General features: G+C 44.8%; 1 protein-coding gene across 3 annotated transcripts in view; it reads right to left on the bottom strand.

Annotated features, from left to right (window-relative positions):
* ZC3H13 (zinc finger CCCH-type containing 13) overlaps positions 1 to 13,633 on the bottom strand; it is a 532,845-nt gene that overhangs the window by 494,550 nt on the left and 24,662 nt on the right. For all 3 annotated transcript variants that reach the window (XM_069205400.1, XM_069205402.1, XM_069205401.1), the window contains exon 2: positions 10,248 to 10,381. In XM_069205400.1, the coding sequence (XP_069061501.1) occupies positions 10,248 to 10,381 (134 nt within the window). The remainder of the gene's footprint in view (positions 1 to 10,247; positions 10,382 to 13,633) is intronic.

The following is a 13,633-nucleotide window of genomic DNA, read 5'->3' as shown; positions in this document are numbered from 1 at the left end:
TGTTCCTAGCCTGGTTGGAACTGCTCTATGCCAACCCGGTCACCATGGTATCAGAGTGCTTCCCTATTGAGAGGGGTACCAGGCAGGCCTGCCGTCGCCACTCTTGTTCACCTTGGAGATGGAGCCACTGGCCATACGACTGTCGGGACATGGCCCAGTGGGGGGTGGGAGGCATTGGTGTATGTTACCTACCCGGAGTAGTCCGTGGGGGTGCTCTTGCAAATCATGTATGACTTTAGTGCAGTGTCCGGACTCCATGTCAATACACAGAAGACTGTTATTCCCATTGGCCACATTGGCTCAGTTGAAGCCTGCTAGGATTCCAGCGACAGGGCTTCAGCGGGCGAGTGACCACTTTTGATACTTAGGGATCCAGATATGAAAAACTCCGATGACTAGGTATCGGCTTAATCTGGGTAGAGTATTGCATGGCCTAGATGAGTCCATTAGGTTTCGGACGCGTCTACCACTGTCGGTGATGGGCAGGGTAGCATTAAGCAAGATGGATCTGCTGACACACTGTACATGGCCGTTTAGAAGGCATAGAGACAATGTCCAACAGTCCACAATCTCTAGACTTAATAAACTACAGATATCCTTGGTTTGGGCATGTAAGACCAGCAGGGTCAAACTGGGCCTCCTGAAGCTGGACACCGACCAAGGTGAACTGGGCCTGCCAGACCTGAAAATTGACTACTATGCAAGCCTGCTGCAATATGCCGTACAGTGGTGTTCAGAATACCCTAATTGGGAGAAGACCCTGCTGGGTAACTGGGGCATCACAGAGGACCTCCCCCGCTGTCTCATGATGGGAAAGAATCTCCCAGCAGACTACTCCTTTGTGGTTAAACAGGTGGTGGCAGCTTGGGAGTGGACTGTCACACAGGTGCTGCAACAGGCCCCCAATGTTAAACTTTTGACGCAACGCTGGTTGAAACCCAGACAGGCAATCCAATGGGTGATGGACCAGACTCAATGGATTGACTGCGGCTGTATCGCGGTTGGGGACCTATACTCTACTGGTGTGTTCCTTTTAGTTGAGGCTGGGGAGGCGTTTGGCCTCCATCGCAGTCAATTCCTCCAATATACCAAGTTATCCTGCACGACTGGCGAAATATGACCAACCTTCCAGGCGGAGCCGGTGGAGTCCCACACTATGCAGCTCCTACTGGACCCGGGGTCGACTCATGTACTGATATTTTATTATATATATCTTGAAGAAGACAGACATGTCAACGTACACAGTTCAGGACAGGTGGTCGGGGCACTGGCAATATCACTATCGAAAGCGACTTGGAAGAGACCATTTACCCAAGGCCCGGAAATGGGAAGCAATGCGAGCTTTAAGTTTATGCCATTAGTAGTATTACCTACCCAAGGCCTATCTGGCCCCACTGAAGTTACATGAGATGACTAGGGCTCGTTCTGCTTCCTGCCCCCACTGTGGGTCAACCCCGGCATCCTTCCTCCATATGATCTGGGACTGTGCGAAGCTACGAAGATACTGGGAGTGGGTCCTGGGGACACTGCAGGAAACCACGCAGATCTCGGTGGAGGCTTCCACTGAGCAAGGCTTGTTGGGAGTACTCCCAAAGCCTAAGCGTGGGACCTGTATGTGTTACAGGGTTGCATTGTTGGGCTGAAGTTGACCACGAGAAAGGTAGCCGCACACTGAACACAGCCCTTTCGGGCAGTAGATGGCTAGCGAACCTGCAGGAATGGGAAGTAGCATAAGAATGACCGCTCTGTACCATATGTACAGATAAGCACACTGAACGTGATCTGGAAATGTGGGCAGAGATGCTAAAGGACCTGTCCAGGGTGGAGGAGCCAGCAATTACTCCTTCCGGCAGTTCAAGTATTTCATGAGATGGAGAGAACCTGTGGGGGACAGACACACCGCTTCCTCCCTGTGGGTAGAGGGCAGTTGTGTGCACCCTCCCTGATGCCTATTATTAAAGATTGATTCTCAGACGCCCCGTAATGGCATTCTCCCCCCCACCCCTACCCTGCCCACAGTTATGTTATGCATCCTCTGATAATTTTACCCCCATCTGCCCAGGCTGTGGCTGAGGGAGTGGCTGGAGGAGAGACTTGGGGCCTCAGCTGGGAATAACTGCCTTATGATGTGTTATTTGGCTGCAAGTTCATTGAAATGTCTTCTTTTTTTTAAGGATATATCTATCGTAAATGTAATGTCTTGAAGTGATATACAGCATATGTCCGAGTACATATTGCGTAAATTATAACTGAAGGGAGAGCTGGGCATGTAGACACCCTGTGTGGCCCTTCGTTACCACTGCTGTCCCCTGGATATTTTGTGTTGAGTATTAATGACGACATGATTTTGATTAAAAAAAAATTTAAAAAGCTACAAGGACCTCTTCTTTTGAGGAACCATCCTCAAAGGCTACACTGTGAACCCCTGGGGGAACACTAGTGGGTTAGTTTTTAGGAAAGGAAGTGTCCCAGGTTCAGGGTCCTCCCTGCTTACAGTCAAAGCACCAAGCCATTGTGGCATCCCAGGACTTACCCTGGAACCCACTTTTGTTTTGTAGGTGTCTTTGGGACCACTCTGCTGAACAATTTTTGCGGGCCTACAGAAGACTCTTTTTTAGGTTGTTTTCCGACGTGTTCTTATCTATTTGGACTTTTAACCACACCCACCTCAAGCCCATCACTATCGCTTGTTCATGGGCTTGCCCTTCAAAAATCCGTTATCATTGGTAAATGCTTTACATTTGTCCCTCCTAGGGGTAGTTTGGTTACCGCCTTGTACTTCAACTCTGTTACATGGCAAATTGCACTTTTGCAGCTATGTTTGACTGCTAGCAAATTTTATTTTCCTTTTGTGTCTCACCTTCACGCTCAAGGCGAGTGTGGCGCTTTTAATCAGCTTGCTTATGTGAAATAGTTTACTTTTCATTTTCAATTTATATGGCAAGAAAAATCCGGTTGGGAGTTTACAACGCTAATAGCTCTAACTCGAGAGAACGCGAGACCCACTGAATTGCAAATACTTGTCTTTATTCTTAGAGTGGTCCAACTTTTTCTCGGGGGAGGGGGGAGTAGGGGGCATACCTTTCTTTTGGTCGCCCCCCCCCCCCCTCCATGGCTCTTTGTGGGATTGTAAATCCCATCATAATCATGCACCTGGATTTCCTTTGACCAACCACCCACTGCTTTCACTGAAAAGTCTACAAAATCAACCCAGAACTGACTCGCGGTTTTTTTAGTCTCCCTGAATCCGATTCTATAATTCTCAGTGTTGAGTCTAAAGCCCTCAATGAGGGTTCCCTTCATGAGGTCTTAAGACTCTGCATCCGTCTCATAAAGTGTCAGGAGTATATCACTGCATGTGCTTGAAAACAGCTCCCAGAGTAGAGAACCCCAATACTTTTTGTTAAAAGTCCTCATTCTACAAGCCCTCTCTAAGGCTGAGGACCATTTGGTAATATAATTACTCTACTCACATTTGAGGACAATCCCTTTGGGGATTTGTGGGTCAACAGCTACTTATTTCTTCCCATTTAAGTTGCTGTTGCCACACTGTCTCCCTCCCTGGGGTACTATCCGAAGTGCTCCCAGTGGTGCTACCATCAGAAGGAATTGCAGAGGGAATCATCATCTTCCTCCACTTCCTCTTCCCCAGTGGGGGTTTCTTTTACAGCTAGCAAATGTTGCAGATGGGCTTTTGTGGGTTTAGGGCCCATGGCAAGTTTCCATGATTGGCAGAGGGCCCTAAGTTGGACCAACTTAAGCTTTTTGTAGAGGCCAAGGTTGAGCTCCTGGGAGGGACATGCTACCTCAGACATGGTTTTTAAAATAGTTGGGACCTTTTTAGAATCTTACACAAAACTTCTATGCCGTTTTTAAAGGCTAACTACCTTGTAGCCTTTCAAAATTTTTAAAAGACAAAGACTGGGGAACTTAACCAAGACACTAAAAATATTTTTGGTAAGTAAAGTCAATTGTGGATTCTTTTGTGGAATCAGAATACTGCAGATTCTTCTATCCCACTGCTGTACCACCAATGTAGGAAGGTGGCTCTTTATATAGTGGACCAAAAAGGGGTACACTGTGTAAAGAGTCTAAGCAAAGCCCAGAGGAATTACAAAGGCACAAATGACACCCCAAATGCTCTACTTTGTGGACGAGCAGTTAGGCATATCAGACGGTAGTGCTAAACATGTAAGACACACACATAGGCAGTGAGACACACTCTCATTAAAGACAATCTGACAATTTATAAAAAAATAAATTAAAAAAAACACATTTATGTAAATTTAGATACCAAGATCACCAGAATCAGGAGAATACTTTTTAGAGATGAGAGTTTTTAGAGTTTTCAAAGGCATTTTCCTGTAGCTGTTATGTTACTCTTTTGGAGAGAAAATATACAGGGCACATAAGTACTCCACAGCAATGTACATGACCAATCTTCTGGACTTAAGGCGAGTGCACTGCTGGGCCTTAGGCCACATCGAAAGGTAACCTTGGGTAGCACGGGGCGGCCGGGTGCAGTTCAGCATCAGGTGCACCGCATGAGTCAATGGGGATCGGTCCGGTCACAAAGATGCTGCAGGGGTGGACTGAGAGTCCTGTCTGGGTGAACCACCAAGGGGGTTCAGTTCTTGCAATGCTTTGGGACGTAGGGCAAGCAGCGGTTCTCTTCACCTCTGTCCCGGGATGGCTGGGTTCAGAGGTATCCGGGACCGTCAGGTTTCCGTCACCGGGAGTGGTAGCAGTAGAGGAGGCCCACAGTAACAGGCTGCAGGCGAGGACTGGTGGGACAAGTCCGATTGAAGCAACAAGCGGGATCAGGTCTCAGAAGCCTGGGGGACATAGGGACACCAGTGTTTCTTTTCTCCTCAATCCTGATGCAGAGGACAACTGGGTCTCTGTCACCAGAGGTGGGCACAGTTGAGGGGGGGGGGGGGGCTGCAGACAGAGGCTGCAAGAGCCATCGAGAAGTCCACAGCTAGCGAACGCAAGGTGGGCTTCGTCTCGGGAGGGCCTGGGAACCACGTTGACACCATTGGTCCACTTCAGCTCGGGCTAGGCAGCTCAAGTGCAGTGGTGATGTCCAGCATCAGATTTTGGCAGTCCTGGGTCCTCACAGTTCTTTGGTTGCCTGCAGAGAGAGGGAAACAGCGGCAGGACAGGTCAGTTGTTTCACAACCGTCCGGTGCAGCAAGCAGGCTGGCAGGGTTGACACCAAGTCTGTCCTGCTCTTTGGTTCTTGAATAAGTAGGCTTCTTATCTACTCCTTTTGTGACCAGCAAAGATCTGCTTTCGTGGTATCAGGGGGTCCACCCAACTACTCAATTTAGGGGGGACGTTAAGCAGAGTGAAGGGAAGTAGCCAATTTACCCTTTGAGGTCACTACACCCACTAGATGATCACTTTCTTTAGGGAGTGGGCATTACCCTGTTCCAGAATACCTAAATCCACACACACAAGATGGGAGAATTCCTAAAGCTGTGTTTACTTCAGGCTGGTCACCAAAGGGGTGCGTCCAGCCTGCAAGTGCAACACGCCTCCTACATAGCTAATTTTCCCACCTATTCAGATGCCAAATAGGCCATGGGGGAGGGAGGAGGTCAGATTTGCAGGTCATCCTGTTGGGAGGGGTGTGTAACACCTCTGCAAGAGCAGGCTTTGTTTCTGACCTCCAGACAGCAGAGGCCTTGGAAGTCAGAACCATGTCTGTTGGTGGCAGGCTGGCTATAACCAGTCAGTTGGCCCACTAGCAGTTGGTAGATTTTCAGAGGTAACCTCTAAGGTGCTCTCTGGGTGTATGTATTAATAAAGCAATTTCTAGAATAAGAGAGGGTTTAATAATACAAGACAGGGGGCAAGCTGGGTCAGAGATAGGGCAACTTTAAGAAGGGGCACTGGAGAACATGGAAAAAGAGAAAATCGGCCAAAAGGTGGGGGGGGGCAGAGGGGGGTGGGAGAATAGAGAGCACAAAAGGGCTGCAGTCAGTGGGAGCAGCACAAGGCAGGGGGGGGGGGGCTTGGTGACAGCAGTATGAAGAAGCCAGATGGCAGCCAAAGCGGTGCATCACCAATGGATATGCAGTTGATTTTTACAACCATCTGGTGTGTTACAGGCATGTGTGCAGCTTAACAAGACTATATTGAACTCCCTAGGTTATCAACACCAGACAGAGTAGTAGCCACTTTCAGAGACCATCAGACCTGGGGTAAGTTCTAGGGAAAATACACAAGGGCACTTGGAACCAGCAGAAAGAGTGTAGAAAAGAGAAACAAGAGGAACCACACTCCATAAAAAAAATGCACAGTCTACCTATGCTACACTTGTGCTCAAACTCACAAATGACCTGAGAAGTACTGTAGTTGGTGTAATCTTTGCATATGCACAGCCTACCCAAAGATCTTTTAGCACTGCAGCCACAGGCGCTCCATGGCACTGTTGGGAAGGGGTTTAGCATATATATATATATATATATATATATATATATATATATATATATATACACACACACACACACACACACACACACACACACACACATATACTCGGAAACAAGTAGCACAGGTAAATATATTACTAGCACACATTTTCAGGGAACCCGTGAACAAAACGTTTAGGGATGCCTGGTATCGTCATGAAGGTCAAACATACAAAATTGTGGATGATGAAAGTCACACAAAAAAAAAAAAAACAAGCATGTATAATTCTTTGTATGCAACAATTGCAGAAAGATGAACTCTCAGATTAGTGTTACACATCTGCTGCCCTTAGTATCAAAAGTAAATTAAACTACCACATCTTTTTCACAATTTATGGGTTTATGACTATCACAGGGTGAGCAAAAAAGTTACCTGTTCGAGGAAGTAATAATCATTTTGTGGCATTCCTTTGGCACATTGAAAAGTATAAATAGAGTGCCCTATAAAATGACCTACAACTACCTTCATGATTTTCAAACCATTGTCAGATACATTTTGGGTTCCTACATTAGGAACTGAAAAATGAAGCTGGCCGACAGAATGAATCCCCACCAAAACTGAACAATTCACTCAATAAGAGGTCCAGACTGAGGGAGCAAGCAGTGCACTACATATAACAATCTAAAATCAACTACTCTGACATTTGTCTGATTCACTATGAACACCTTGGACTGGGGTGAAGCCAGCACTCCAGATAAGAGGAATGCCTGACCCATCTTTCCCTCAACAATTTTCACATAAAATATCCACAATGCATTTATTTCTAACTAATAATTAGAAAATCTAAACACTACCCAACTGGAAATAAAATCAACCAGAGAGGCATTAGGAAACAATTGCAGCTATTTTTTGTGATGACAAAAGGACCCGATGGATAATGTTGAGTACTGATGGCTTCAAGTACGAAAGTGAGACAGTAAAGTTACAATCAAGTGTCCTTCATTAATCCAGACTCATTCCAGCATAACTGTCTCCTTATATTCACTCCAGCTATATTAAAAGGTGGAGTTCCCCCTTCATAACTGAATGGTGGCTATCTCCCTTTAACAGTGAGTGGCATGTCCTACCACCTTGTTTAGTCAAACATCCACACAAACCTACTTAAACATCAAATGTACATCTGTATCATTCCTACATGCTGGGGTTTCTAAAATGTACACAGGGTAGAGAATAACCAAAATATAGCAAAACTTTGTTTAGAAAGAAATGGCGGAAAGTGCACTGCAATAAATTAAATGCTTTTTGCTTTTTTTTTTTTAATGGTATTAACCAAACATTTGGTGTGTTAAGATCAGCCAACTTCCAGCTTTCAGGAACATGCAGAGTTGTTTACACACGTCACAGTTTTATCATTATTTCTCCAATTGTAGTTGATTTTTTCCTATTGTTTCTTAAAATGTTGTACACGCTGTAGTGCAGTATCAATCGATCAAACATGGAAAGGTGTACATTTCTGAAACTCAGACAATTCAAAACTAAGCAAGGGCTTATTTGCATAAAACAGTCACGGTTCTCCCACACTAACCAATGAAATGAAGAAAAAAAACTAATGAGTGTAAGTAGGAAAAAAAAGAGAAATAGGTGATAACGTTCTCAGTTGTAATCCCACCTTCCCCATTTACAAAAGTATCAAAGCGTTATGTCCATCAGACCCTTTTAATTGCAGGGACCTATACTGTTTCTTAGTTATCCAAAATATGCAATAGTTAAATCCAACGGAGTTGCGTTTTATAATGATAATTTATTGTACACTATCGACGCATCGATTCATATGGTAAAATGTAAATGAATAAAAAAATAGGTTGGAAAGAAACCTATGCATTTTTTTTAAAATGTGCCTACGATTCAGAGTTTAGGACTCCGAATTTTAGGTGACCAATACTATCATGCGATTTAAAAGGTATGTGCAGAAAGTTTTGTCTTACACACTGCTTTACATTTGAAAGCCAAAAATGGGGAGAAATGTAATTGATAAAAAAAAGTTCTACTATTCTGTGTTTCCCATTTTCTCCCGCATTAAGTCAATATCTTCACATTGGTACAGTTTCGGTCCGTTCCAATAACACGCTTTATGTCCATCTACACACAGAGGGCAGCACTTCAATCAGAAGGGTACACTGGCTCCCCTCTAGCAGTACGTCTTCCTCGTTCACCAATGCATACATACCCGAGCACCAATCGAAGTGAAAGTACAATGCGTCTAATGGTACGGACTACTTTCACTTTCAGTCTGCGAGGTCAGCGCACTAATAGTCAGAAAGCGTAAAAAAGTAAATAAATAAATAAATAATTAAGCACAGGGTGCAAGGGAAACTTTCATCGCAACCTGAAGTTATTTTTAAACAGGAAAATCTTTCTGGTGCTTACACCAGAAGGATATTCACCTTCAATGTGGAAGCCGATATGTTCAAGCCTAGCTAGAAGTCGACTTATTGAAGGGCAACTCAACTGTAGCATGCCAAAGGTCAGTTTTTTTGGTCTTAAAACCGAAAGTACATTGGAAATGTACTTGTTCTTATCTTTCTTTCAAAATACCAATGTGCCACTTAAAAGAAAAATCTAATTCTGACTTAAACCAAGGTGCTCAAAGATAATGCTATTGATTCTAAATGAAAATAAATTACATTGTCAATGTGTATCCTGAAAATGTTGGCATGGCCACTGCTCTCCTGCATACCCTTTACCAAAACATTAGAATGAACCTCACTTAACAATTAGGTGAAGAGATCAACTGCTTTTTTAAGTTATAGAAACGAAGAAATAGTTTCCCATTCCTCACACAAAACCCTAGAGGCTGGGTGGTGTATGTGGTAATAAATTCATGGTTTGTCTATGAAGAGAACATTTTACTTTGCTTACTCAGCCTTGGGAATCCAAGGTCAGGCTTCTAAAGTTAGAAAACCCATTCAATATCTACCAATGTAGGAGAATATGTGCTTAATGATTTTCTCTCTGGCTTTCTGAATAACACATATAGGAGATGGCATCTACTTACGAAAGATAGTACCATGCTGCCATGCAAACACACAGCCCCTGGCTATTACTCCTGTATCGACGAGTATTTAGGGGGGTTAGAGTTTTGTTGTGCAGACAATAAACATGGTTCTCATTGGGTTACACAGCAGTGTCTCCCACATATTATTCTGAAAAAAGCTTAAATGGCTTGGGTTCTAATTAGTAGCATGTAACCTGCACTATCACTTACATACCATTAACTGAGGCACTGTAAATTAAAAGGTTGGCAAAGTAATAATTTGATAAATTAGTCCCAGACTGAATTAGGACTCCACGTAATAACATGTTTTCGGTGGGGGGCGTTTGCTTCCATAGATTTCTACTGGTTGCATTTCATCGGAGGCTTCAATAAAAGCACCCAATATGTGTCCCCGAGCTTTAAACTGAATGGCTTTTAAAGCTCTAGCATCAAACTAGTGGATTTTCTGTGGACCCTGGGCAATGCAGAATCTCTAGATTATCCTCTGTATAACTAATGCTCCTTGAGATATATATGCTTGTAAGAAATTGATTTCTGAGACATCTTCTCAAACACCTTTAAAGAGGAAAAGTAGGGAAGGGCGGGGTGAGGCCTACAATGTGCTAAGCTGCACAAAGGACCTGGAAGATGAGGTAGGCTCCACATCCACTTATAGAAGTTGCATCTTATAGATCTCTTTATCAACATAGCCATGTCCTCTTAAACTACTTGTCCTACACACACATCCATTAAAGTTTGAGAAATGGGAGCATTAAGTATCTTCTTAACTCACCTCTGTACTCATCCCAGTACTGGGTCCAAGCCTTTCAAACACACTGGGTCTGCGAGAAGTGCTATCCGAAATGGTCTTGGCATTCTCCACAGTGACTTTCCGCCTTATTTTAGACATTTTTGTTTTCTTTCGCCCTGAAAATGAAAATAAAGGTCAATAAAATTGATTATGCAGTTATCTTTGAAAAGAAAAAGCTCTAAGATTTGTTGGGTTAGCCCAAAAAAGGAGGAGCAGGCAACAGTGGCAAGGGTTGTGATAGGATTCACCACAAACCATTGGTTGAAGCTGATGGAAGGACTTAACTTCAAAACTGGCATTTTAACTATTTCTTTCTGAAATCGTCATGTGCACCATGTCCTGGTTTGTCACCCAAAACCCAGTGAAAACGTATGAAAACCTGGTTTTGTACTCTGACACTGAAGACAGGCAGGTGAAAAAACATTCAAGTTGATCTTTACCAGAGAGATGCACCTGAAGGGAAATGTGATCTTTTGGAGACACTGGGTACATCAAATCTAACGATGATTACTTTGTGAGCCATCTCCCAGTCAGCCTGCCTGGGTGAAGAGTATCTGCTTGCGTACGCATATATACATTTTGATATGCTGCCCAATGGCCACAAAACCTGTGCCATGAAGCCTCTACAATGGCTACTTGTCAAACAAACTCTCAAATTCAAAGCCATGTATCTGAAACATGAGGGCTACTTGGCTTACTCCTGTCATACATCTCAGGCCCAACCAAATGCCTTTCAAGGCCTCACTCTCTACATCATCCACTGCTACTCCCATCAACGCAGAAAGTGAAGGCAGACTGCACCAACAAGTTTCCTCTTTCCGGCACACTCTTCCACTGGACCGCCATCCAGAAATTGACATAATTTGTTTCCACAAATGTATGAAGACATAACTCATCTGCCAAGCGTCTATACTGCACTCTAGCCATTTCCTCCACTTTTGCTCCATCAGCGTTCTATAGTTTCCTGCAATTACATGAATGAACGCATGAATGAAAACTAAAATAAATAAACAAAATCTGAAACCACAGGAGACGCAAACCAGAACTTCGGCTTAATTTCTTTCTGAAACTACCCACATAAGTAGCATCCACTTTAGCACTTATGAGGACCTCTATACAATTAAGAACCTGTACACTCCCGATATTCTCATACTCAACAGTTTCATGGAAATTAACAAATCAGTTTCAATTTCCTGTTAAAGATCTAGAATAGGGATATCATAACATCTCTCTCAACTAAGTCCAATCATCAAAGTCACAACCAGTTGCAAGACATTTTCAAACAATTCAACTCAATTACTGTAGGAAGCTGGGTTCTAGTTGCAGTACCCCACCAACACTTTTTGCCTGGGTTCTGATGAAACTTTGACTGAAGTGCACTGAGTTCCTGCTAACCAAGTCCCCAGTGGCAGTGTTCTTTCCCCAAAACAAGACACCTGGTCACTTTATCCCCAAGTGACCAGGCCCTGCAGCACCTTTGTAAGTCCCTTGTGAATGGTACCTCTAGTACCTATGGCCTAGGCACTGCAAAGGGTACATCTAAGGGACCCGCACCAACCTCATGCAGACTGCCATTGGAGCCTACGTGACAAGGTGCTCCCAAAACTGAAAACTTGACATGGCACACAGGTTTTGTACCACGTCCCCTAAACACTGCATGTAATATTCACAAGCCACCCCTACAGCAGAACTTACAGCCCAAAGGCAGGTTGCATTATATTACATGTGTGGACATATCTTCAAGAGCAGATGTGTATCTGCTATGTCTGTCGATTCTTAGACTTCGTAAGTGATCAGTCCATTGGGTACTACCCTTCAATCCCATTAATGCCCCCTAAATCGAGTATTTAGGGGACCCCCAGTACCAGGACCTCAGATCTTCACTGGACACAAAAGGAAGGAGTGGACAAGAAGCCTGCTGAACCCGAGAACCGAGGAGCATGACTGCCTTGGTGCTAAGCCTGCCTGCTGCACCCGAACCACGAGGACCAACTGACCAGTCCTGCCGCTGCAGTCTCATAGAAACTGAGGGAGCTAGCAGTGCTTCGCAAATCACCAATAAGTACTCTCTTGGAGCAGAGGAGCTGCTTCCCAGCATCTGCAGGCAACCCAAGAAATAACTATGAGGAACAGCACCACCAAAAACCCCGACGCCGGGCATCACCACTGCACCGAGCCACCTAGCCTGAGCTGAAGTGGGACCACAGTGTCAGTGTGGTCCACAGGCCCCCCCTCAAAGACAAAGCCCACCTTGAGTTTGCACATTGTGGACTTCACAATGGCGTCTGTAGCCTGTTTCTGCAGACATCCCCCGTCCCTTCCTTCCTCCCTTCCTCTACCCCTACAACTGCGAGTGACCTGGGGACAAACACCTGCCACCTTAGGACACTCATCCAACCCAGACCGAGGAGAAGGGTGTCCACACGTCTCCCAGCGTCCTAAGCCTACTTGTTGGCTTGGTCAGACTGGACCCCCATTCCACGCATACAGAGTTTCTACGGGCCCCCTGCAATCACGAGTAACTCCAGCACTTGACCTGATGCCAGAAGACACTACTGTACCCGAGCCCCAAAGCCTGGGGAGAAGTCAACGGATGGTGTCTCCAAGTGCCCGAGAACCTCAAGGATCGAGTCCCTTGTGGGTTCCCCTGGACCTTTCAGTCACAGCTTGCAGCAACTTCCCGACGAGAATGTTTCTCACTGAAGCGAATAGGACACCGAAACACACCTCTGCACCCGGTCACCCCAGAGCATCCCAAGGTGACCTGCTGGTGTGGCATTGGAGTGTGCCCATACTCACCTTAAGTCCTGGAGAACAGTCCCCTTAGTAGTCGCTGTGAAGTGTCCGGATGCAGTACACATTCTTTCCCCCAAGGATAATATTACAACACTGAAAATTTGCACTGTGTCAACTTTTGCAAAATCTCAAAATTCATAACTCGAAAACTACTTACCTGACTTTAGTGCTCTCGGTATCAAAGTTTATGTAAAAGCATAGGTACTGGTGTTGGATTTCTTTATTGTGTGTCTCACTTACTGTATGAGTGTGCACCTTACACGCTTAGCACTACTGTCTGATATGCCTAACTGCTCGCCCACACTACCACAAAAGAGAGCATTTGGGATGTAATTTGTGCCTCTGTGATACCTTTGGGGTTTGCTTGGACTGTTTGCACAGTGTACCTCATTTTGTTCCACTATATAAAGAACCAACTTCCTAAAATTACCTTCAGAACTTTTGACTTTCTTTTCTTAACCCCTTTGCTGCTCCTCCCCCCAGGGCCTGTTATTTTTTAAGCAACCCAAGCCAAATTGGTGTCTTTTTTTCAAAACATCCTAGGGATTCTAGAGGTACCCAGAGTTTGTGGG

This window comes from Pleurodeles waltl, chromosome 8 (assembly GCF_031143425.1).
Source record: "Pleurodeles waltl isolate 20211129_DDA chromosome 8, aPleWal1.hap1.20221129, whole genome shotgun sequence".
In the NCBI taxonomy this organism is placed as follows: domain Eukaryota; kingdom Metazoa; phylum Chordata; class Amphibia; order Caudata; family Salamandridae; genus Pleurodeles; species Pleurodeles waltl.
Note: the sequence above shows the minus strand (reverse complement) of the source record. Positions and strands in the feature narration are given on the sequence as shown.